Source organism: Oryzias latipes, chromosome 6 (genome assembly GCF_053564925.1).
Source record: "Oryzias latipes strain Hd-rR chromosome 6, Olatipes_Hd-rR_3.1".
Classification (NCBI taxonomy): domain Eukaryota; kingdom Metazoa; phylum Chordata; class Actinopteri; order Beloniformes; family Adrianichthyidae; genus Oryzias; species Oryzias latipes.
In genome coordinates this window covers 18869409-18896829 of record NC_136242.1, presented here as the reverse complement: position 1 = coordinate 18896829, position 27421 = coordinate 18869409, and the positions used below count along the sequence as shown (strand labels likewise).

Here is a 27421-nt window from a genome sequence, read left to right as displayed (position 1 = left end):
CCCCCTTCTGCCCACATCTTCAGCTCAGTGCTGGTGACATCAATCAAGACAAAGAGGTCTGGATGCTCCAGATGTATTGTGGGGGTGGGTTTTTATAAAATCTAATCCAAGTCAATTGAAATCCTTTTGCCTTAAGGTATAGAAATGCATGCATAAATTGTCTTTATGTTGTACGTGCTGTATGCACACATACCTGCACACTTTTAATATCTATCTTTTAATTTCCTGTCACTTGAAAAATATTAGCCTAAATATTCCGTCTTTCAAAAAGGAAAAAAAAAACAATTATGCGGGTGTAATTAAAGTATTGGCAGGACAAGTAGAACTTTAATTGAATGACAGCTAAATGACAATGAAATGACAGTGAAGCAGCCTAGTCGCAGCATATCTGATAGTTTCTTTGAAAACCTCATCAGACCCAATGCAGTTACACAGTGAGCTGAGTTTGAAGCCTTTTTACATGATTGGGAAAGACACATGTCCCCTGAGCAAAGTTCATATAAAATCCAAGACGCACTCCTTCTGTCATAAATGAATTAATTTAGATTCATGACCATCTCTGCCTTTGTCTTCTACATTCAATCAAAGACAGTTCGTAAAATAAAAACTTAACGTTTTATTATAAGCTTGAGCGTGGTAAAACCCTAACCAAGCTGGAGACCCGGTCCGGACAAAGTCATCTCCCTCTACACTAAAGGTCGTTTTTTGAACTGCTCGGGTCGCATTGCTCGCAAGACCATTGGAAGGGAATCGCCCCAATCACTGAGAAATGTGACAAAAGCTGATGGCATCTTCCACGATAGGAATTTTACGCCTGTAGTACTGTAGTACGCCATTTAACCTGAACTTGTTTCAAGCACTTAGAATACACAATGGCAGGGCAAACTTCATCCAGAAGAATTGTGTTGCCATTCCACATTCCCAGATTTTGAAGACAATGCCGCTATTACTGCAGTCTAAATACATCACGGGTTAGACATTATTTTATTCTGACTCAGTTCCAAAAACAAAAATAAAAGAACACATTATTTTCTCTGCATACTTTCTAATACATATATAACTTTAGCTATATTTGGTCAAGATATGGAGCAAGTGGGAAATCATTTCCAATTTGCTTTTTTTTTTTTTTTTTTTTAAATAGTTATTTTAGTATGTGAAGGCTTCCAAAATAAAGAAATAACCTGTTGTACCACCTACTCTGTCTAGCACCATGAATTAACTAGATGTAAGTACATTCAGGAAAACTGCATATGAAAAAATAAACTTTATATACATTTTTATAAAAAACAGAATCCCAAGAAATAAAATAATAAAATACCAAGCCACTGAAACTCAGGAGACAATCGCATCATCAGGTTTGAAAAGTATAAATACCACTTAGTAGTTTGTCACAGTTATAACGGACAGTCACAAGCGAAACCGTCCAACCTTAGTATGGACTAGACCACACAATTGCATTATCGATTGATACGATAGCTGATCGATACGAAGTCTGAACCGGCCTTACAGGAGCATCCTCAGCTGACCTGATGTCCTCCTTCAGTGCTCGTGTTTCTCCCAACATCTTTGTCTTTCTGCTACATTCCCTGCAGTCAAATCCTCACATGATCAACTTGGTTTAGTGTGTGATGAGTGACCGCTCTCCCCCCCCAGTAACCACAGCCTCCTCTCAACTGGTGTCAAGAGGTACTGATAAGAGGATGACAAACAAGTGTATGACAGCTTAGTGAGAAAGAGCGAAAGGTTACTTTAAAAGAAATAATAGCCCTGGTGTCTGTATGTGCAACAGGCAGCTGTAATTTAGGGCTAAATGGGTGAGCGGGGGGAGTGCCATTCAGCACTGTATATGTTCAGACTGTACTTGTCAAACTGAGAGTAGATCACCTTTCCGGCCGCCACTTTACCTGCAGCAGACCTTTCTCTTCAACGTGCTACACATAAAATTCTATTATAGTCGTGTCTTCCTGAGCACTTTGGTCTTGGAAGAGGCCCCAGGGACGACACTGTATTGGCTCTGTGTCAAGAGAAGATTTAAATACATCCTCTGCTTTCAGACTCCAGCTGGAGTGACACCACAGAAAATAACCCTCATTAGCATCAACCAAAGTCAAAAGAAGGACAAATTAAAGTAATGGAATACATCCAATCACATACATCTAAATGCATTTCCTTCTGCTGGTTCAAGCCCCCTCCACAGAAAAGTGTGTTACATAATCATTGGCGGAAGCAAACAGCCAACATTTTTCCCAGAGTGAAGGTTTTGAAGAAAGCTTTACGGACCTTCAGCTCTGCTTGACGGCTCATTGATGGGGCCTGGCTGTGGAACCGTTAACTGTTTACGGGTGGGCTGCAGACAGGGACTTATTGACAGCATCATGCAGCCATTCGCTTGAGGGTGCGACACTCCAGAGCTCCTGGGAAATATAGTTTTCCCCTTTCACCGGTCCTTGTGGCCTACACTACTGCAAGGATAAGCCTGTAATTTTCCTTCTACATTAACTTAATTATACAGCACCTGAGGACGTTTTAACCCAGCTCCACAATGTAATATCCTGTCTTTTTCTTTCTCACTAGCACCTTATCAGTTACTGTTATGGTAATACAAGCCTGACACTCACACAGGGAGGCTGTTGCGGCAATCAATATCATTACTGTAATATGGTTAGTGAGTGGCCATGATACCTGCAGGAACTGTACCATGCTTGTCAGTGTTTTTCACGTTAACTGCCGCAGAAGAGTTTCCCATCTGCCTGCCAATGCAACAGAGAATTAATGGCAGACTTGGCAGCTGTTAAACACAGTGATACACACACAGGCTCTGAGAGCTACTTGACATTATCACCATAACATCATGACAAGGATGTCATTTGGTTAACTATTGCTGGCATTGCTGAAGGGGAAATCATAAAGGGAGTGTAAATTCAGGCTTGAGAGGGATTAAGAGCCAGAAAGAGAATTGGTTTTAAAGGCTCAAAATCACACATGACCACATGCCACTTTGATCAGAATATTAATGATTAATGTGGTGTTTCTGCCTCAGACATTTAATTGAATGTTAAAGGAGTGGTGTTTGATTCTCTCACTTTCTCAATGTTCTTAAGACCCTCTTGAGGGTCTGCAATTGTGGCCTGGCAACATGCACAATTAGATGTCTCACAGAACCTCACTGGCACTAAAACTATTATTTATTGGAAAAAGGAATAAAAACAAAGGTTATACATTAACTTCATCGATGCTTGCCTAATTAACTCCCTTGAATGAGCCATAGTTCTCATCAAGGATAATGGGCCAGATGAAATGGGCAAAGAACAAGTGATGCTGTTGAGGTAGCCTCTCCAACCTCTATCTCTACGAGGCGCGTTAGATTTTTAAAAGGACAAACCGAGCAGCTGTTTGATTTATATGCAGCCTGACCTTTAAGCCAATTTAGAGGCTCTTGAGAACAGATTTGCAAACAGTCTGAAAAACAGAGATTGTTCTCAAATCACATTTGATTGTATTGAACTTCAGTCTTCCTATATAAACCATTCTTGCTCAGAAATTTGGTTACCTTAAATCTTTATAACTTAGCACTTTCGATAAGACTAGTTTTAGCCCAGTGAACAAAGTCAATAACAAATATTTTATGTAGTTTTACCCTAAATTTAAATGTTCCTTTCCAGACTTGAGTTTTACTGTCTGACTTTTCTCTGAAACCCCATTAAATACATGTGCAGACTCTTAACCCATTTTCCATTACAGAGTTTGGCTGTATTTGACCGTAGAGGCTTTGAGTTTACTCATCTTTCTTGGTTTCCTGCTGATATTATACCCTTGGCATAAATGGAGCAGCTCATCATCATTTGGCTGGGGGAAGCTGAGATAGGATACAAAAGTTCTGTCTTCTGCTTTTGTGAGTTCTTCCACAAAAAGGTGCATGACACCTTCGAGGTAAACAAAGTATGTTTAGCGCAGTGAGAAAGTCGTTTAAGGCTACGAGGTGGCCAATTAAAATATTAACAAAAAAAAGCAATACATTTTGGCTGACAAAAACTAGCCTGTAGTGTCTAGCAGTCGGGGTCTGTAAATAATCAAATACCTCTATTTAAAAATGATTGCTGCGAATAGAACTGTAGATTATAGTGTAGACAAAAAACATGTTAGCACAAGATTATTATAGTATAAAATATGAAAAAATATTCATACTGTAATAATATCAGCATAAAAAAAATTCAAAATGTTGGACAGACGGCTGCTTCAGTGGGATAAATGAGATTATCAGTCTAAAAGAACTGGATTTTTGTAGATCTAGTGAAGGATTTTGCAACTCTACCTGAATATCTGATTGCAAGTTTCTGCTGTATTTTTCCAGAGCATACCGGTGCCCTGAAGAAGCAGAGCTGAAGAGGAAATGATGGTGAGACATGGCCTGGTTATGCGTAGAGCAAGGTGGGTAGGCAGGGTGATTCACTTGAAGTTTCTGGAATATTTCCCTGTAGATTTACCAATATGCAGAATAAGAAAGAGAGAAAAGCAAAAGACTGGGCATGGCGTGCTTACAGGTGCATCTGCAATGAAACCTCATCTCCTGTCGCCTCTGACACTACTTCTTTTGTGTTTCTGGATAATCCAGCGTTTAACAGGGAGGGGTTCACCATAAGTGTGACTTTGTAGTTCCATGTGTGGTCTCCTCTCTCTGCCACTAGGCTGAGTGATTGTGCAAAACATTTGCTCAACTTCAAAGACCAAAATAGGATGAGAACAAGTAAAAAAATAAATAAAATAAAAAAAACTGAACACAGAGTACTGCCAGCTTGCCCTACCTCCAGGCTGCAGGCTGCAGAGGGAAAGGGGGGCAGAAACCATGCGATAGGTTGGCTATAGCTGTGCAGTCTGGCTGGATAGGATGTTCAGGGCGCATGAGCATGCAGGTCTACAGATGCTTAGGGCTTTCAATTAGCCTGCTTCCACTGCAAAGCCAAAAAAGAAAAGCGGGCAGTTTACTCATCGCACATGTCACTAATTTCCTCACTAAAACAGCTGTGAATCACTGATGATTGCCAACTAGGTTTAAAAACAAGTAGTGTTTCATGTAATATATTTATTAAACACATTTTAGATTAAATCTTCTGCATTCACGGCATCGTCTAATATCACCTTGTGAATCCACCTGCCAGCAGTCGACACCTCCATCAGTGAGAAGCTGCAGCTGAGCAGAGGAACATCTCTCTGCTCCATCACAGATCTACTGTAAAGATAACGAATGCTGTTTAGTACCGCCCCTCCTGTACTGATTTCGAAACACTGTCCATGCTGTTTCCTCCTCACAAATAACTTGTCAAGTCGGTAGGGTGAAGCTGCAGTCTGAGCCTCTTTGTGCAGACAGGCAGGGTTTTGCTTTCACACAACACTGCATACTGAAGTCTCATGCACCACTGACAGCTCCCTTAAAGCTGTTTGAGCAATTTGATTGCAGCAGATCCTCAAAGTTGTTTGGGTGCATGAACACCTGCATGATGAGCTGCTCACTGATTTCAACAAATGTGTGCAGGTACAAGCCTTTTTTCACACCACTTGCTCTGTATAAATTCCCATTACAGTTCAGCACCACAGGATGAGATCCTAGCACCTTATGGAGGCGCCATGTCTGATGTTAAATCTGAACCTTGAATCATCACAGCTTTACTTTTGGATTGCATTGCAGCCACACCAGTTTCTTGCTTGAAATCCTGCATCAAAACAGGAATGGAGAAGAAAACTAAACATTCAGAGTCATCAGATATAAAAACCTCTCCAATTAAAGCACAACAGCAGACAACAAGTGAAGCAACAAATACTAAATGTCTATCAAAAAGGAATCCTTTAGACCAGTGAAACCACAGGTCACAGTGGGTGCATGCATTGAATTTTGCTTTCCTCTCCAGTGCACACAATAATGACCTCAGGTCAAAACTACAAACATGGTCAAATCCCAAGGATGAGCACTTCCAACAGTCACTGGTTTCTCTGACAATCAGAGAATGAAACAATCATATAAAGTGGTACTGAATCTTTTTTAACATTTAAAATATTTTTTATAGATAGTTGTTTTACTTGCTATTGTTTAGTATTAAATCTTATTATGCAATAGTGCATAAACCTAAATGAATTTGATTTAAAGGAAAGGATAGTTTTGTGCTTGAGAAAGATACAATAAAGATAAACTGTGTCCACTGTGCTTTGCACCTGCCCCTCTTTCAACCACTCATTTTTATCTTTCTTCCTCTGCTCCAGCTGATCCCCAGCGACTGTGCTTGTGATCTCGTGGTAGATGGTAAACTGAGAGGAGGTTTCTCATGGTCCATGTCTTGCCTGTCAAATGTATTTGGGCTGCAAACTGTGATTAATATACAGTGGGAAAAAAGAGTACAGCACGCCGTGTCCAGAGGAAGAAAAGGGAAATGAAGCAGCTGAAAGGACACAATGTATTTCCACTGAACTCCCTAGGCAGATCCCAGCACACACCACACACTACAAATACTCTTCTTATAGCTGCAATCACTTGACCTCCACCTACTGATTTAGTTCCTAGAAATTGCTTTTTTAGTCAGTGTTCAGCCAGTTACCAGTCAAGCTTGAAGAGGTGTTTCCTTAATGCCCAGCACTTAATTTTATATTGCAAGTGTGATGAATCGCCATCTTTGTGGTGGAAAACAAAGTTTAAACCACAACAACCCAAAAAAGATCAAGTTTATTACACAAATAGCAGTAAACGTGTAAAAAGTGCAGATAAAATCAATAAAATATACTAAGCTTCTCCTCAAAGAAAAATATTATTTGTATGAAATCAAAAGTTTCTGCAGCCTTTATCTTTAAATTTAATAAGTAACATTTCATTAAATTGTATCTAATTTTTCCCAATCACAGATTAGGGTTTATAAAGTAACTGCAGAAGCTTCATGTAAAAAAATGAATCATAAAACAAATTCTTTAATGGATTACATGGTTAAAAATCCTCCAACATTTTAATGGTTTATGCACGTGCTATCCAGCCATTTTAACAGGCTCTATTTGTATCTTCCAGCTCATATCCTGAAAGCAGTCCAAAGTGATATTGACCGGCAGTTCATGAAATGCAGTTAAAACCCAGTTAAATATTTCATATAAATAGCCTATTACATAATATGAATATTTTAGAGGAGATAAATCCTGCTTCTGTCTTGGACTTGATGTTAGACCTGTGAGTGTGTGTTAAAGCAGTATTATAACAATCACCCACTAGAAATCATCAACTTCTAAATAAACGGTAAACAACTTTGAGGACTAAATGTAAATACCAAAGATGAGTCAAATGCACCGCGATTTGTTTTCATATTAGGTGCCAAAGATCCATGTATAGCTTTGGCATAACCTTGGGCGATTCATGTTTTATACATGACTCTGCCTTGGTATGTCTCATGTCAATAAACCCTGCCTGAGCAATCCTTAATTGGATTTGTCAGGAGCTGTAACAAGGAGGAACACTGTCAGAAAAAGCTGGGAGCCACATGCCTGTCAACCCTCAGCCACGTCTGATGCGCAGTCATTGTATGTTTCCCTCACAGTCAAAGCCTGCTCACTGGAGGATCTCGCATCACACTCATCATCAAATATTAACAGGAATTTTTAAGTGCTGCTGCTTCTGAAATGGTCTTTATAATAAACACTTTGCCTTTCCTGCAAGTGCCTTTGCTGAACCTTTTCTACGATCTCATTAAATCATAGAAAACATGTTTGGCCCCTTCTCCTCAGAAAACCAGATGTGGTGCACTAAAACCTTGTGTTTATGATCTCTGGGGAAACTGAAGAAATTTAAAAATAATCCACGTTATTTAGGTTTTTTTTATTTTAAAAACATTATTTTACTCTGTATAACTTGCAAAATGCACCATGTACTTTTTCACTTGTGGTCATATCAGATCAAAGTTTCCTTTTTCCTTATTTGGTCCTCACCTCTACTCGGCTTTTTTTTTCCATCTAAAATGAGTTAAGAAAATGTATTTTAGAAACAGTAACCCATATTACCCACCAAAAGATGGTCATATACACATATTTCCTCTCTAACAGCTCCTTTATCAAGTGAAACTCCCCATCGTCTTATTAAGTGGATGCCGAGTGTCTCTCACAACAACTTGCTGTTCTAATCACAGAGAAAATCACATCAAAATCAAACTACTTCAGCTCAATCAGCCTCATCTTTTTGTGCAGATACTCACAAACAGCACCACCATGGAACCTCTGGCAGGAAGCGCGTTCCAGTCCGAGCACTGAGCGTTCCCAGGACAATTATCATATTGTGGTTTTAGGCCTCTTGTTTTGATTACATAATCGGCCACGCTTATTGGGTGCCGAAGAGTTGGACTGAATCACAGCGCTGTATGGGATCTCTGTTTGATCTGCCTGTTTGTTTTTCCGGGCTGTGCAGCAGGATTCAGCCTGTACCCAAATATCCTGAGTGCACAGAAACTACACCAAGAGACTGCAAAGTCAAGATTTCTTTGTTTGCTTGTGTAAATGCATGTCTGAGGGCAATGGAGAGTGTGCCAAGTCTGTAGGCAAATAGACTCCAAGTGTAAGTGGCCAAATATTGAAATATTGCTCAATGTCACGACTATTGGAGTGTATAATTCTTTGCCTTTTATGACTCATTAGGAGTATCAGTGGCCCGTCCCAAGCCTGAAGACCATAATTACTGAGGAAAGTCTCAAGGTGGTCAGCATTAATCAATGAATTTTGAGTGAATTAAGTAGGATCTTTGGCTGCGCAAAAGTTCATTTCACAAAGACAAAGAATGGGCTTTTTGTACGCTCCTATTTGTTTGTACCAGTGCCATGAAAGGCACATTTCAGCTTTGTTGCCCAGACCAATCGGAAATGTGCTGCTTGGACGAGTCAGCCCAATCTGGTGTGCCTCAGCCTCACTGAGTCCAGGGCTCAGCTCTCTGAGCTCACTCTCATGCATGCACAATTGCTTGCATCCAATTCATTGTGCTCTTCCAGCTGCACAAAGCCAAAGCAAACACAGAACGATAAGCTTGTGACCACAAAAAAGTTAGATGGCTGGTAGGAGCAGTAATAGGGGCAACAAAATCAGGTAATCCAGTGTATTTTTGTGCTTTTGAACTAAGTGTTATGACGATCTGCACAAATGCCAGGACATTTAGATCTGCACAAACACATACACAGGGTTTTCTCTTTCACATTTAAATATGTAAGACCATACTTAACGTTAAAAATTTAGGATGTAGATTTAAAAAAATCTGCTTCTAGAATTTACTGTGATAATCCAAGAAAGACAGGAATCATCAGCAGTTCTGTTGACAGGGATTTTGACGGCTAAAGGATCTCCAACAGGGAATCAGAAAAACCCAATTAGAGGAAGCAAGTAGCTGAAACAACAAAGGTTTTTTGTTGCACATGAGCACATAGCTATCTAGAATGAAGGTGGTGGGCTGGGAAAGTTCTGAATTTTAGGACAGATTTTCTTTATTTGTCCTGATGGCTTAATCTTATGACCTCCAGTGTGAGTTAGCTTGCTTTGATTCTCATCAAACTATTCCCCAATGACTTTTGCTTTACAAAGAAAAAGTGCTTTGATGACCAGTAATAGTGTACTACAGTTTTTGCAAAGGCAAGAAAAAGATTTTTATTTAAAGACTAATAGAAGTATTTAACAAATGTGCCTATTTGCTGATCTTTTAGATCAGGGGTGTCAAACTCATTTTCACCGAGGGCCACATAAGCATAGCGGCTGTCCTCAAAGGGCCAGATATAAGTTATACATGTAACTAAATGTTGTGAAAAATAAATGTAACTACTCCTTAATGTTAAATAACTCATTATTTATTTATTAAAACTTTTTAAAGTGACAATTACAGTTGCATAGAAAACATTTGTTTGCTTGCTACTCTAGCATAAATCCTTTGAAATTTGATTCTGTCAGGTTAGGTTATATGGACAGTGTTTAAGTCTAATGTATAGTTGTCCAATCCGATATTTCAAGCCTTATTCCCCCTAGATATGAATAAATACACACCAATTTTTATTTTTTATTCTAAGAAATTAAAAACGTTTATGCTCTCGCGGGCCACATAAAATGACATGGCTCGCCACAATTGGCCCCCGGGGGCCTTGAGTTTGACACATGTTTTAGACAGAATGATTGCCATCTTCACTTATATGAGTACAAGACTTCTTTGATGCCTTTAAGTTTGTTTGTTTTAATTAAATAGTTGGCTCCTATTGTGTTTTGCAGAGGAAAAATCTAGTTTTTTTTAGATGACTGTGGGTTTCATAGTTGTTTATTTCAATTTTTTCATTTAATGCAAAAAAAAAATTACAAGAGTGTAATGATTTTTTTCCCCCACACTGCTTAACCCTTGTGCTATCCTATGGGCTCAAGATGACCATGACAAAGGTGGATAAAGGTGGAGAGAATTTCATGTAATCCATGGAAACCAGTGACGATCACAAATCATTGTCTTCATGACCCAACTCCCAATGTCAAAGTGCCTAGGATGGCACAAGGGTTAAGAGGGTACACCTTAAAAATTCAATGCAGGGTTATTGTGGATGCAGTCCATTTTCCTTTTAAAAACTGACGAATTGTGCCATCTTTGTAAATTCTAAATGGATTAATAATCTCTCCATGAGGAGGAGTCCAAAGAAAGTATGGAGAGCCGTGAGGAGCGAGGAGCTGAGTGTGGAGGTGCTGTGACCCCCGGGTCAGAGATGTTAGGAGCAAGGGGCTTGTTTGCTGTAAAGGCATTATCAACACAATTCTAAATTAGAGTGAGAATACAAAAAACCCCAAGCAGCATAATGCTGTAGCCTCAAGCATTGTTGTCATTCACCACTAGCCTTTACAATGGCATTTGGGGCATAGTAGGAGATTTCATTAGGAAAAATAGGGAAAAAACAAACATGCTGTACAAAAACTCTTTTTTTCCCCACTGACTATTGATCAGTCAAACAGGGAGTCTTGAGGGACTTGCAAAATCAATAGGACTGATGGCAATGAAATGCTATCCCTTGATACATTAAGGCAGACATGAAACCATGAGAACAAATTCCTCTGATCTTTTTCCAAGAGTATATTTAGTAAAAAAAATTACATTTTTGCATTGAAGTGAGTTGAATGAGGGCTTACTGAGGTTTGATGATGAAAGCTTTGCCTGGTATCATCATATGCTTCTGGGAAACAACACACACAGACAATGACTCCCCTCCTGTTCGTGACCCATCCCACTTCTCCAGAACAGTTCTCACCCTCCTCATCTGCACAATGTGTGTACTTCCTAACCCGTTGTGATGCAGCAACAAGCTGCTAATGGAAAACAGTAAGCTGCAGAGTGCTAGCCACAGTCAGAAGCAACCCTATTGGCTCAAGTGGAGTCCAGGAAAACTGATCATTCCATCATTTTGGTGCCAATTATGAAACAGTTAGGGGACCAAATCCATGGAGAGTGGATACTTGTACAGCAAAAAACGGCAAACAAAGATGCATCTCGCCACGCTGATGACTTCTGAGGAATTTAAAAATTCGACATCCAGGAAGGAGGAATTGCTCAGGCAGCCAAGCTGATAAGTTGACGCTCACAGAGCCCAATCTGTCAGTCTGATTACCTTGCCAAGAACAAGGTGCTTAAAATAAATTTATTCACAGATTTGTTTTTCTTCTAAATACCAAGATACTGTGTGACTACATATTAAACAAGGAAATGAACACCCCAACAACTAGTACTCACTTCACTGAGGCAGCAGCAGGTCACATTCTTATCCAGACACTTATTTCCTGATTTTGATTGAAAAACAGAGTCATTTAAACCGCAAACAAACAAACCAGTGATTTTTGGAGGTACGTGTGAACTTTGCTTAAGAGGAAGGCAGCTATTTAAATGCAATAAACAGAATTCCAGAGCCAGAGGTTTTTCACCTCTACAGCAAACTCAAAATAAAACTACCAAACTCAACAAAGCAACAGCTCCAAAGCTTCCACATCATAATTTGCGTAAGCTGTAAAACACAATAATGATAATTATAGTAAAGGCAACTACTCGCTGTTTTTAGGTGCTTTTCAGCAGGAGTATTTCCTGGACTGGAAGAGTTGAGAGGCAAATATCAGCACAAATCATTTATAACAAGACCCATAATGGGCTGATTACAGCGTGTTAGTGCTACACTTTGTGCAGTTGCTAACAGTGCAAATGACACTGACGAGATTTAGCACAAAGACATTTCTTTTTCCATTATTTTTAAGCTAAGTTTGCAATCAACTAGCTTAGTGTGTGGTGGTTGCCAATCAAATTACATGCATGAAATATCTTGGGTCCATTGACTGCACAGGAGAAAGAGCTGAGTGATAGTGGGTACCCAAAAAGTCCCATAGACATCTATTACTTTTGTTTGTCAAAATAGCTATTCTTGCTCTGCCACCTTTTTTCAGAAGTTCTTGGTAATCTTTTTTTTTCATTTCATTTTTTCCTTAAAGTTATAAACTGACCAATCAGATACCTCAATAAAAGTATCTGGTCTCATATCAAATGTTGGAAAGTTTAATTGACAGATTCTCACGACTAGCTGTCGAGTGGTAGGTTTGTGGACTTCAAACAAACTCACTTATGATTTGCGAGGGTGGTTGCCATTGAAATGATAACTCAGACTGAATGGGACCGATTACGGCATACTGACGATTTCTGGTTCCAACGTGTTAACGACAATATCGCAAAAAATGCAGACTGAATTGACTTCATTTCGTTGGAGCCGAAAGTAAACCATTTTCTATGAGCAACGGCACATTGATCAATTTTAAAAGCATTCTCAATGGTCTTCAAATTACGTTGTTTTTTTTGTTTTTTTTAAAAATGGGGTTATTTTCTAGGACAAAGTTTCAACAAAGCTGCAGGAGTTAATCAGAAGTTCACCTGAGTTGTGGGTGGGACCATTGTCACGGAGTAAGACTGCTCTCACTTCCCATCATACCTTTGTTAACACGCTCTTCTAGCAGCCCATGACGCCCCCAACCTAAAATTATCAGTTTAACAAAAATGGCAAGCAATATTGAAGCTTTCCATCCATACAATTTGGAGCCAGATTCCAGCTCAGACAAGGAAAACGAAGACGTACATGAATCTATTTGTCTGCAAGTGGGTGCATCAGATTGGAGCGGAACATGTGACCTGCCGTTGTAGTATGTCACACCTACAAGCTTTCATCTGCTCATGATTACCATCATTTTGAATAAAGAAATACTCAGATATGGATTTTAATCTTAATTTTCTTTATAAATGCCCTCCGCCATGAGAAAAATGCCTCTAAAACATGCTAAAAACATCAAAAACACAACTTTGATTGGAGTGGGTCTTTAACCCTTGTGCTATCTTAGATGACCCCACCCTTACATTGACGTGTTCTCCCTACCATGATAAAGGTGGAAAGATTTCTTGTAATCCATGGACACCAGTGAAGATCACAAATCATTGAAGAAAAAAGGTTCAGCGGACTGTCTAGTGGGTCTAGATGACCCAACTCTCAATGTTAAAGTGCCTAGGATAGCACAAGGGTTACAAGGTAACTTTTGAGATGAGCGTTTCTGGTTTAAAGCTAATTATCAAACCTTTTTCGCGCTTCTCTGGTTACCTACCGACTACCAAACACAGCAATAAAAAGATTATAGATCATTTATCTCCAACCAAGCGCGAAGACAGGATCATTTTGTAAAATTTTCACTGGGGCTTTTACGCTGAAAAGGACTGTGTGATCACTGGGAGTTTAATTTAGGGATTAGTAGTGATTTCCATGAAGTATTTTTGGATGATGGACTGGAAAGAAAAATAAATGCCCTAAGAATGAATGAGTACATTAAGGAGGAGACTCTGAAACAATGGTGAGTAGCCTCAGTGTTCAAGTGTAGCCTGAACTCTTGACCTCCTGTGAAATATTGTGACCGTGTGTTGTCACGACTTCACAAGGCGGACCTCACCATCGCAGATTTTTCACATCAGCTCATTAAAAACTATAGCAACTGCTCGCACACATAATCTCTCCAGCGTCTAACATGTAAACACGGCTAATATGTTTGGAGGCACAACAGCGATCACATTTCCGGGAGACTCTTTGCATGGTGGCAGTTTAATTAAATAGATAATGGTTTCAGCAAACCACACCCCCGCGTTGAAAACATTTTGATTGTACATCGACAAACAAAAACCAACACAGTCTGACATGTAATGAAGAGTCGGTTCTTTGGATGCGAACAAAGGTCTTTGTATCTTTTGCCTTTGGAACTAAAAAAAAGGGTGGCAGGACGTTTCAGCTGAACTGCAGCGTTTCATCTTTAAAACACACATATTTAGAATGCACTGCTGACAGGGGAACTTGCCTCAGTGCAGTGGACATCACTGAGTGGTGGGAGGAGGGAAGAAACGGCACACGTGCACTGGATCCACTCGCTTGGCACACACAGGTCCAGTGACCAAAATAGCACAAGTGCATCAGCACTGCCTCTAAGTATAAAGTTTAAAAAATTAAACTGCTGCTAAGACTGCGAACTCTTCAGAAGCAGTTTTAAGAAGCCCTTTCATCCTTTGCCTCCTCTGAATTTCATCAGCTTCCAGTCTTTGCTATGCAGGCCTTTGCTTCCGTTAGTCCGTTCGTTTTGTGTCCGCACAGACATATACACTCAGGGTTTCGTCTCCTCTGCATGACCTTGACTTGCTAGCACTCCAGGGCTCGTACTCTGCCTGTGCTCTGCTTCTGCTTCACTTTCTCTCTCCATCTTTTACCACTCGCTTCCACTCTATTGTCTGCCCTTCTAGCTGCTGCCTCCTATCAGTCCTCCCCCGGCCAGCTGATGTTAACCGCCGCGGTCCATTCTCTGTTTCTCCCCTAGAAAGGAGCAGAAGATGGCCAGGAAAGGAAAAGCGAAAGAGCTCCCCGCTCCAGGCAATTAGACAGCTGAGCAAGTGAAACATAAAAATAACTAAAGCACTGTAGAAGCTGAATCAATAAATGCAGCACATGGATCGTAGCCTCCTGTGCCAAATATGATATCGTAGCTTCCACCAACTGCTTCACCGAAACATCAGTTTCCTCATATTGGCACAAAACTTTTCCTTCCTTTCAAATACAAATGGCATTTTTTAAGCTTCCCCGTGCTCCTTTTAAAGCATGATCCAACTTTGTCATCTCAAGCGGCTTCCTGTCTCACCGGAAAAGGACGAGGAGCTCTCTCAGTAGAAGAGCAGGTCTAAATCCGCGTCTCATCGCAGGTGTTTCCACAAAAGCATTTAATTGCCAACCGCTGAAGTTTGCTTCTCTGACTCTGCAGATTCTTGAGCTTTTTTGGCTCCGCTCACATCTGTGCCATAAATGGGAGCTGTTAAACATTTAACTATCCATTCACAGCTGAATAAACCTAAGCTGAAAGAACAGTGGCCTATTCAATATCAAACAGGCCGATTAAGCTCGCTTCATAAATACTCCCTTCCAATGCCAGTTTATACCTTTCATATCCAAAGGTTTGTGCGGAAATTATTCCCCAATGATCTGAGCAGGCAGAATATGCTGGTTTAATCCAGGCTTTGCAACAAAACGAGCTGACAGGACAACAGGGTGGCATGCAGTTGAATCGTCATGCTTTAAACAATATTTGGTGAGGAAATGCGCAGCATAATGAAATGCTGCAATATCTCCATTAATCCCTCTTTAAAGTTTGATCAAAGACACAGAGGCTTGTTGGGGAAAGCTGCTGAGCCAGATACCTTTTCTCTTGCCTGCAGCTCTTTTTTTCAATTCATCCTACACTAAGAGGCATGGACATTACAAGGCTGCCACAGCAATCGCCCCAAATAATTTCCCATCCTACATTAGCAAAACAGCCATGAAGTACAGGGACATTATCAATTTCTAAAGGGTAATAATAACGGAGAGGTAGGGAACCTGGCGGTCCTCTACCGACGTTGCATGTTCTGCTAAAGGAACCACACACATTTGGATGAGGCCATTTGGGTACATTCCCTTTGCACCTAAATGTCACCGGTTGCATAATTCTAATTTGCAGATGCCACCAAAGAAGATGAGGCTTTTTTTAATTCAGATGTTAATACAACACAATTATATTGCAATAAGTGCTTCATATGCAGCATTCACAAGTGACAATGTTGTCTCTGATGAAAGTAATGAAATCACCAACATTTTTACATGTGTGTTTTGATTTTAAGATTTTAAGTGAAATCATTCCCGTTCATTGCATTTCTCATCTACAATGGAGCCATCTTTTAGCTGCATAAGATTTTAATTTGCAGATTCGTGACCAAATATTACAACAATGAAATAATAAATACATTCCAACAGATGAGCTATTTCGTCCAGATTGTGTATGCCAGACCTCCAGACTTAAAGATTGTGGTCAGAGGTTTGGACTCCAGCCCAAAATCTATAGACAAACTTTATACAAAATCAATAATGAATCTGACAGCTTCACTGTATTCAAAAAGAAGAAGAGAACAGAGCGTGAGACAACATCACATGCATTCAAGGCCATTTGTCCCTGATGCACAAACCCTGTCTCCAGGCAAAGCGCCACCATAATGTGCATTTAAAAAGGGTAAAAAAATAAATAAAGTGAAGCTCTAATTTTGTGGATTGTTTTCTGATGAATTGGGCTAAACTTTGCTGCAATGCTGTTCTCCCCGAGGAGGCCATGAAGCTGTTGGGGTGATCAGCCTTCTTCTTGTCAGTTTTACAGATCAGGCCAAATCTCTGAATAATGCATGACGCGATTCCCCCTGTGAACATCTCTCCCAAAACTAACCTCTACTTGAACCCTTTTCCCACGACGTGATGTCTGTATAAAGACATCAGTTCCACAATCAGTTCATCAAACAGCCATCATTGTGTGAAGCAATGAAACTTCTCCTTGTTTCGGTTATTAAATAAACTAATAAAATTTTTTAAAAAAAGCTGTCCTGCATCCCCGCTGGAGAGATCTCCTTCAAGAAGACGGAATAGAAGTGGTTCTTCGGAATTTGGGTCAGTCTTCTGGTTTGCATCCCGGGTTGTGATGGGGTTGTCATCAATTTCACACTTGCTGGTGAAAACAGAAAAATACTCACCATAAAACTTCATTCCTCCAGACAGTCAAAAATATTGTTCAAAATGTCTAATAAATGTGAAGTATTTTAGGCCTTGATGGGCATTTGTTGGTTCCTAACAGCAGACTATCTGAAGAAGACTGAATAGTTACTGAAAGCTTTCTAAAAAACAATGACAATTTAGCCCTCAAAAAGAAAAGACAATAACAGGGTGTGAAGTTAATCCAAGTACCTACTCCATTCTACTTGCTTTAATCATTATTTTTAAATCTGAGTTTAAAATTAGTTGAAAGTGTCATGTCAATTTTTTTTTTTTTGGCTAAAGTGTAGGTTCCTGTGGGAATCATCAGACCCACAAATGATCAACCTGTTTGCCCTTGCCCCCTTTGATCCTCTAACACCATAATCAATACATTCCTGGCAAACCTTCCTCCCTCCCCCTGCCACTCCACCTTGAGAGGCCATGTGAATGTAAAGGCCCCAGCAGTGCGGAAAGGGAAACACCTTTATATGCGATTCAAGTGAAGACGTCGATTAAATATGGAGTTTGACTTGAAAGAAGGCATCGACGTGATGGGAGATATCGATCCATGACGTTACAGCAACACGGAGGTCCACAGAGACAGACTTTGAGCTAATAAGGCAACAGAAACTCCAGTAGCACAGAGATTGGTCAGGATGGGTGGATACACACAAAAGATTTCCGTGTTGCAAATATGCGCTTTTTCAAACTGCATGTTTTCGTCTGCTCCTGATTCACAGTGGTTTTGATTAAAGAAAAACTTAGAAAGGCAATTTTTAACTGATCAGAAAAATGGCACAAGAACGCGCTGAAAACACCAAGAACATGATTTTCATTTTGGAGTGGGTTTTTAATGTTTGAACTCCTGCCTTCATATAGATGTTTCCATAAAAGTTAAAGGATTAGAGGACGTTTTCAACCATGCTAAACACTGCTCACTGTCAAAATAGATGACATGCATGTCTCAATGAAACTATTTCAGGTCTACAAACTCTCCTGGCAGGTTCAATGCACTAATCTCTGCAATAACAAGTACAATAAACTGTCTAGTTTTAAATATGAAGTGTTGGCTTTTACAATTCATTTCCCATTGATGCTAACCTTTCTCTTATTTTTGTTTTCATTTCCTCTCTTTCTTTTAGAAATACACTGAAAGCAGTTGCACTTTCAGTTTTAGTGAACAATGCTGCATTGCTACAATGACAATTGAGTTTGTGAACTTGTTTTTCTTCCTTTCCTTGCATAGAGCCTTCAGTCAGCCTTGGTTGAGGCTTCATAGATAAACTAAATTAATTCAATCAATAAAAGTGCTTTTCATAAACATTCCAATACCAAAGCTGTTTTATCTTGATTGCAAAACCTGTTTTGTTCATGTATCACATCCCTTAGTTGAACATATTTTAGATCTATTTCTGTCTATTAAGTAAGAACAGCAACGTCTCACTTTTGTTTTGCTGTGTTGGAGGAAAGGCCATAAAGACAGTGCTTGGAATCAAGACTGGATTTGAGGTGAAGCTTTAAGAAGTCTACAGGCCTACTGACATTCCCAAGTTTCAAAGATCGGAATGTTTGCTGGGTTTTATATTCCTAAGGCCTAAAATCCCCAAATGTCCTGCAGTGCCAAGGTCCTATATTCCAAAGGTCACTGCTCTATTCCCACATAATCCCACTCAAAAACATGTTCTGAAATATCATTTGTTTTATCAGAGGTGAAATCAAAGTTCAGGTGAGTAACTCCCTGGTTCTCATAACCATCAGCTCTTTCTAAATCTGGAACAGCCTGCTTTTAGCCGCTGTAGATTAAAAAAAAGATGAAGAAGAGAGATTTCTGTCCTTTTTAGACACTAAAGTTCCTTTCTGGGCATTGGAATCCAATTTATATATACTTCAGTGATGCAGCATCTTGCCATGCACGAGCCAAAGGAGGGAATTCAATTACACGTTTCCAGCTGCATGTGGGCACAGTGCTGTTGTTAGCTCTTGCCTTGATCTCACGATGTTAAGATATTCAGTGGTGTTACTGATGACGGGATTTCATCCAGAGGTATTGTGAATTTAGTGCAGCTGAAAGTAGAAGCTTTCTTGCTTGTCAACAAGCAAAAAACGAGAAGCTTAGTAACAGGAATAAATCAAATTTGTGGATTTTCTGGAAAACAAATATTAGAAAGGAATTTTATATGTAGATGAGCACAGATAATGACCAAATTAGCTCAATGTCTTCTGCCTATCTAAAACCAAGACCTCAATTCATTTTATTCAAACTAAAAAAATGAAAGAGTACATGGAGGGACAAAAAATATAAACCCAACCAAAAGTTAACCAGAAACCAATTAACTAAAAAATGCTTTTATTTTTATGAATGACAGGAGACAAAATGCTTACGGAAACTAAGCTGAGTCCCGACTGATGTTAAAAGAGTTTGTTCTAACTTTTTACACTGGTGGACAAAATTGTTGGTACCCCTCAGTTAAAGAAAGAAAGTCCACAATGCTCACTGAAATGACTTGAAACGTTCAAAAGTAACAATACATTAAAATTTATTGAAAATTAAATAATCAAAATCAGCCATTACTTTTCAGTTGTTGATTAACAGAATTATTTAAAAAAACAAACTTATTAAATAGGGCTGGACAAAAATGATGGTACCTCCATAAAAGACTGAGAACTAATTGCCCAGGGGGTCATGATGAACTCAGGTATGACCTTTCAATCAGTCAGTTTGACTATTTAAAGGGACACAGATAGTCACGTTGCTGTTTGGTGAAAAGGTGTGTACCACACTGAACATGGACAACAGAAAGTGAAGGAGAGAATTGTCCCAGGACATTAGAAACATAATAATAGACAGACATCGTAAAGGTAAAGGCTATAAAACCATCTCTAAGCAGCTTGAAGATCCTGTGATGACAGTGGCACATTTTATTCAGAAGTTTAAGACCCACGGGACAGTAGCCAACCTCACTGGACGTGGCCGGAAGAGGAAAATTGATGACAAATTGAGGAGACGGATAGTTGGAACTGTATCCAAAGAGCCCAGAACAACCTCCAAAGACGTTAAAGGTAAACTCCTAGATCAAGGTAAATCAGTGTCAGATTTCACCATTCGTCATTGTTTGAGCCAGAGTGGACTTCATGGGAGACGACCAAGGAGGACACCACTGTTGAATGGAAATCATAAAAAAGTCAGACTGGAATTTGCAAAAATGCATGTTGACAAGCCACAAAGCTTCTGGGAAAAGGTCCTTTAGACAGATGAGACAAAACTGGAGCTTTTTGGTAAGGCACATCAGCTCTATGTTCAGAGACTCAAAAATGAAGCATACAATGAAAAAGAACACTGTCCCTACTGTGAAACATGGAAGAGGCTCAGTTCTGTTTTGGGGCTGCTTTGCTGCATCTGTCACAGGGTGTCTTGAAGTTGTGCAAGGTAAAATGAAATCTCAAGATTATCAAGGCATTCTGGGTAGAAAAGCGCTGCCTAGTGTCAGAAAGCTTGGTCTCAGTCGCAGGTCATGGGTCTTCCAACAGGACAACGATCCAAAACACCCAGCCAAAAACACCCAAGAATGGCTCAGAGAAAAGCGTTGGACTATTCTGAAGTGGCCTTCTATGAGCTCAGATCTGAATCCCATTGAACATCTGTGGAAGGAGCTGAAACATCCCATTTGGAGAAGACACCTGTCAAACCTGAGACAACTGGAGCAGTTTGTTCACAAGGAGTGGGCCAAAATACCTGAGGACGGGTCCAGAAGGCTCATTGACAAATACAGAAACCGTTTCATTGCAGTGATTGCCTCAAAAGGTTGTGCAACAAAATATTAAGTTATGGGTACCATCGTTTTTGTCCAGCCCTGTTTCATTAGTTTGTTTTTTTAAATAATTCTGTTAATCAACAACTGAAAAGTAATGGCTGATTATGATTATTTAATTTTCAATAAATTTTAATTTATTGTTACTTTTGAATGTTTCAAGTCATTTCAGTGAGCATTGTGGACTTTCTTTCTTTAACTGAGGGGTACCAATAATTTTGTCCACCACTGTATAACCCTTGGGGTATGTTTCCTCATTTTTGGGACCATACTAAGCCAGACTTTTCAGAACATGTCTTCTAATTATCACTTCAGCTCTCCACAAGGCGCACCCCCCCACACACCTAAAAAAATGCCTAATTAAATTAGATGGTGTTCTTAAGCCCATTGAAAAACATACAAAAGCTTGGTCTCTCTGTAATTTTATCAGAGTTGCTAGCATCAGCAGTGAAAATGTATGTAACAGTAGCAAGTGTGTAGTTAAGCTATTGTTTTTGGATGAACAAGAAAAAGAAAGATATGCAGTTGCACCTGGAGGGATAGAGAACAAATAATTGCACATTTTGCTTGTACTGGACAAGAATAAGTGGGTGTGTCCAGCTGTTATCCAGAGTAATTAATGTTAAATCTCCAAATGACATAGAATGTTTTAGGTAATCATCAAAGTTGTGGAGGAGGGTCCACGGAGGGCAACTTTATGTTTCAGATAGAATTATTTTTTTTCCTGAAAATAAGGTTGCAGAGAATATTTGAAATATTTGGTTGTATTCGGGGGAAACGCATGAAGCTGATTTATTTGAGAAAAGGCTGGAATTGAACAAAGGAAACCCATTAGAAACAATGCCAGAAGCAGTAGGGCAAACTGCCAATAGAAAGAGCCTGCAGACAGGATCATATTTGCTGCTTTGTGACCTTTGCTGTCAAGAAATATGGATAAAAAAGGAATTTTATGAGTTTTATAACAGTTACTAGTCTTTTTTGTTAAATAAACATGGCAAAAAAGTAAGGATTTGTGTTCAGTGGATTTTTCTGTCTATTGTCCTTTGGAATGGTTCAACATGGGTTTTGCTAATGATGAATTTGATAAAATTTTTGCAAATGCCAAAGAACTTCTTCTAGTATTGATTCTTAATCAGTGTTTGGTGGATTGGATGATTGACATATGTAGAAAAAAGATATATTGGTGAATGTGAAGATTTCGGATTGACACTGGTTGGTTTCCAGTGAGAGAGAGGCCAGTCAACACCGTTACACTTCCTCCATCGAAATATGTCAATTTATGGGTCAAGCTTTCAGAAAAACAAATCTCTGAGTCTTCTTCACACTTCATGTTCAGGTTCCAGCATAAAAAGGGCTGCTGGTGATTGGCCGTCATAGCAGAATTAGGGCAGATTGGTCTACTGGATTTTGATATCTACAGATGACAAAGTTAAGTGTCTTAGCTCTGATAGTGAAACAGTCTTCTCGGCGTGTCCTCTGTTTGGGATCCCTACCTGGCAACCTATGTCCAACATTCCCCAATGAAATTGTAAATGGTGTGTACTTTTATATCGCATGACCACCAACTTAGAAGGCCCAAAGTGCTTTACACCATGCACATACTCATTCACTAATGGCGGCTCCACTGCGGAACACTGGCGCCAACTAGTAACCACCAGGAGCAATGTGTGGTTCAGTGTCTTACACTTCAACACATGGGTGGGCAGGGTTTGAACCAAATCTGCAATCTCCTGATCAGAGAAGAACCGCTCTACCGGACCACTCCCACCTATAGAGAGATCGCCCTGCAGTTTGGAGATGGTAAACACTCAACATTATTGCAATCAAATGTGGCATGCCAATTCTTGAAGCAAACATCTACTCACTCACTGCAGCAGGGCACATGATCACAGAAGCCAGACTATATGAAATTAGGATTCAATGGCAACAACAAGACTGTTTTGGCACAGAAATTTTTATTATATAACTCAGCCCTAATCCATGTTCCTTACACATGTGACATCATTTAAAAGGGTAATAAAGGCTTTACAACAGCAAAGAATACATCTTATCATCTAAAATCAGTCAATTGGTTTTCAAAAGTACCATACCAGTATTTTTTTATCTCTTATTACTTAGTTTCCACCTAAAGTCCCACTCCGGTCAAATTTTTATCAATTTTAAAAGCATTTCCAATTATCTTTTAAACAATTATGCAGTTTTTAGACATAAATGTTTTTAAAAACTGTTGTTTGACATAATTTCTGCAGAGCGGCAGTAGTTCGGTGGAAATTTTTCTCTGAGTTGTAGGCAGAAGTGTTGGCGCGGAGTAAGCCCGCCCCTACTTCCCATCATTTCTTCGTTTACACTTTTTCCCTCTATTACAGCCCCTCACAACCCCAACCTAACACTATCAGTGCAACAAAAATGCCGAGCAATATCAGAGCTATCCAGTCGTACAGTTATGTGCCAGATACGTACGTGGATCTAGTCGTGTACAAGTAGATGAATCAGAATGGAGCAGAGCAGGAAACTTTAGGCTTACTGGCTTCAACGTCAAATATGAGTTGTCATCTGCTCCTGATTCCCAATGATTTGAATAAGAAAGAAATTTGAAGATTCCTTTTTTATATACACGCCCTTTATCACGTGAAAAATACCTCAAGAACATGTTAAAACACAATTTGCATCTGAGTGGGTCTTTAACCGGATGCTATTCTTCAGAAATGTGAAATATACAGTAAGAATTTTGACATCTTAAATGACAAATCCATACTCCAGTTTACACAAAAAAGCCTGCTTGGCTATAAAAGAAGGGAAATAAAAAGCATCATCTGAAATGAAAGCTCTTTTTATATTTGAAGTGCATCTTTAGTTTTTTATTCTTTACAGAGTTTTTTTTTTTTTTTTGGTTGAATGTGTCAGAGTGGTGGTGGTGTTTGGGGATGCATTTATCTATTTTTCTGTGTGAATCAGCCGCTTTGACGGCGGTGCTTTCATACCGCCACCATTGTCTCATCCCTATCTGCTGCTGGCCGCACACATCCCTGGTACAGTACAGTGTTTGAGATCACATTATCTCACATCACAGGGAAATGAACAAAAAGCGGCTCCTCCCACTCTGCCTTTTGCTCCTGAACGCCTCCCTCGCCCCCCTCCGCACCGGTCCTCGGTAGCAGCAGGTGTTATTCTCATCTAACCTGAAGATTTCGCTGGTAATGAGCATGACTTCTGAGCGCCGGGAGACTTGTCTGTGCTTCATGGCAACAGCAGGGGACCTGGGTCGAGTGTGTTTTGGAGCGGCAGGAGGAGAGATGGAATCACGCCTCGGGTGCACGTGGGAGAGATTACTCAAATATTCCTCTTTTGTATCCCTCCCTCCCTCCCTCGTGCTCCTCCCCGCCGCCGCTCGGTCACCTCGACACCTGCCAGGCGCGCGGGAGCCCCCGCGCGAGGCAGAGCAGTTGACACGAAAGGCTTCCGCCGCGGTGACCTTGTGTTAGGATGCCCTTAAAGTGCTGCAAACACAACTCCGGGGACGCCGCACACCTGCGGACCCTCATTACAACAGGTAACCACGGAGCGGACGCGCGTGCCTATAACCTGCACTGATATTACATAACAACAGCCCACACTTTTCACCAGCGTCCCATGTCCACTACATCTAAAAATAATAATAATAAAATAAGATGTTTCCAGCATCCTCTCATTGAGTCACCTCCAAAAGAGGAACACCTTGACTGTGTCGGGATGCTCTCCGCTGAGAGTGGCTCGCGCTCACCTTTGCTGCCGCCCTCTTCCCTGTTCAGATACATGGCTGTGCTGCTTCAAACGCGACGTCTCAGTGATGCTGGTGGTACTCCTCTGGCGTACGTCGTGAACTCCGCTGATGTGGTTAATAGTAGTGGCTGTTTACTGTTTTTGTTGCTCCTCAGCAGCCTCTCCTCTCCTCCTAGTGGATAGGTAGGCTAACCAGTTCCTCACTGTACTCCCTCCCTTCTCTTCTCTCACCCAACCTCCTTCTCTTCCTCTCTCTGTAGCTCAGAGGACAAAATGGGAGAGTGACTTGTGCAGCTGTGTGAAGTCTCTCCACTTTGATCATGCTCAACTTTGCCTTTTTTTTTCCTTCTCATTCTTATGATGGCTGTCATTTTATTTTCTAAAAGCTTGAGGTCTTTTTTCCCCTTTTCCTGCAGATGAGATTCTTATATTTAAAGACATTTTCACAATGGGCTTTGTTGCACATTAGAATGATTTTGGTTCACTTAATTTTTTGTATTTACTGCACATTGTAGTTTTGGTCGTAAAATGGAAAAATAACATAAAAACCTTAAAGACCCATGCCAATTAAAGTGGTGTTTTGGATGTTTTTAACATATTCTTAAAGCATTTTTCCCATAATGGAGGACATACAAAAGAATGTAGTTTAAAAAAGCCTGTATGATACGTAAAATCCACAGTCAGAGGGCCACAAGCTGCCTGCTCCTCTCTATTCCGATGCATCCACTTGTAGACCAATAGATGTACGTCTTTGTTTTGCTTTTGGAGCTGGCTGCTGACTCAAACGGCTGGATGACTCCAATATTGGTTGCAATTTTTGTTGCACCCATAAGATTGGGGGTGTGATGGGCTGTAAGATAACAGGAGAAACTATAAATATAGGGGATGACGGGAAGTTGGGGCAGGCGTACTCCGAGCCAACTCAGAAGCAAATTTCTAAAGAACTGCTGGCGCTCTGCAGAAACTATGTCTTAAATAAGAAAAAAAAAAACGTTATATGGGCTAAAAATGGCATAATCATAATTAAAAGTCCACTGGGAACACTTTTGCAACAGATCAAAAGATGATCGGAGTGGGACTTTCAAATAATTAGCGTGCATACAAGTGAGAATGTGGACATATGTGCCACCTGCCTCTTTTCTCCACCCCTGAGAAGAACCGGTTCAGGTTTGCACCACTGATCGTCTCTCTTCAGACTTGGTAGTCCCCTGAAGTCTGTTTCTGTCTAGTTCCTGAGCTGCAGCAGGATGGACTGTCTCTATAGCACCCATTTAAGAAGGGGTGTGGTTCCTGTTGTGTGTTTTGAGTGTGTGCAAGTGTGTTCAGTAGGAGTATAACTATTCATTTTAACAATGATTTGATCCATATGATAATTTGACGTTGCCAAACTGATTCCAAGTCGATTTTTGGTTCATTTTGAACAATCCGATTCGATCACTGACAGGACATCTTTAGCCAAAAATTCAACCAGTGTGACTCAGAAATACCTGGCTACTGAACAGTCCAGTTGACATCTTCCAGATTCCTTGGATTTCTTGCAAGATAATCAAGTGTAAATAAATATGTGTACAAATAAACAAGAATTAATGGTAAATCCAGTCACATTTTAGTGTCATGAATTTCACTTCACCGTTGTTTTTCCACATCAAACTAATCCAATAGGGAGTATTATTAGAACATTCTACCACACTGGTTACATGTCTTTGTAAAATTTAAAGTGTTCCCACACATTGGACTGGAATGGTGGCTTGATCAGTTTTTGGTGCCATCATATGTGTCTTGTCCGCTGTGATGACGCTTGGATGTTTTTACGTTATAGTGAAAATGTCTAAATCCAAATGGTATTTTCCAAAACCAATATAATCGATTTACTTCATTTTTAAAAAAATGGTACAAGTCAATTCTATGAACAACCTTCCTCGGACAGAAGGAAGTTTGTTGAGTCAGATAACCTTTAAACATACACATCGGCCAATTATAACTTCTAAACACATTGAATTAAACACTGGGAAATGCTGCACTTCTTCTTAAACCATTCAGACATTGATACCAATAAGGATTCATGCAAATTCTTGTATTTTTAGCAAATAAAAATCCATCATTTTAATCTACACAAGGATTCTCGGGCGGTATTTGAGTCATTTTATTTGCAAATTCCAACATTTTCTAAAAGTTTCATTGTTTTAAAAATTGAAATTAGTGATGCGTAAGTGATGCATAAGGCATGTGCAAATTTATCGACCTTCAAAACCCTCAGACCTACTACAGCTGTGCACTGATGATGCTGTTCTGTGAAGTTTGCTGACCACATCAGCGAGCAGAGGGCAGACACTAAGAGCTCTTAAGGAGTAATTGGCTCCGCCCTGTGTCACGTTTTGATGCAAGGTTAGGTGGCTGCTATGCAAATACAACCAATTTTAGTAGCAGAAACTAAATGCAGATTCCTTTATTCTTCCACTCTGTATTCAGACTGTCCTACATCAGACGCACACACCCAGCTGAGGAGGTGCAGAAAGACTGATTTGTCCCTGACCTTGACACAGTACTCACAAAGGGACAAAAAAAGACAGGAGGCAATTTAAAACAATTTCTTCCATTATTTTTCCTCATGTTCTCTGAGAAATTTTCCAATTTTGTGCTGGAACTTCTTCCCGCAAGACCTTGGTAGAAACGGACACGGAGCATTAGAGTACAAATGCAATAAGCCATGGCAGTTATAAATCTATTCCGTAAAGCCTCAAT

The 27421-nt window shown here is 40.0% G+C and overlaps 1 protein-coding gene across 5 annotated transcripts in view; it reads right to left on the bottom strand.

Annotated features, from left to right (window-relative positions):
* Window positions 1-24942, bottom strand: part of syt7a (synaptotagmin VIIa) — a 97509-nt gene extending 72567 nt beyond the window's left edge. For 2 of the 5 annotated variants that reach the window (XM_078948684.1, XM_078948685.1), the window contains exon 1: window positions 24681-24941. In XM_078948684.1, the coding sequence (XP_078804810.1) occupies window positions 24681-24714 (34 nt within the window). In that variant the 5' untranslated portion in view covers window positions 24715-24941. Of the gene's footprint in view, window positions 1-24680 lie in introns of all 5 variants that reach the window. The other 3 variants (XM_078948683.1, XM_078948686.1, XM_078948687.1) reach the window with 3 other exon arrangements.
* Window positions 24943-27421: the final 2479 nt, after the last annotated feature.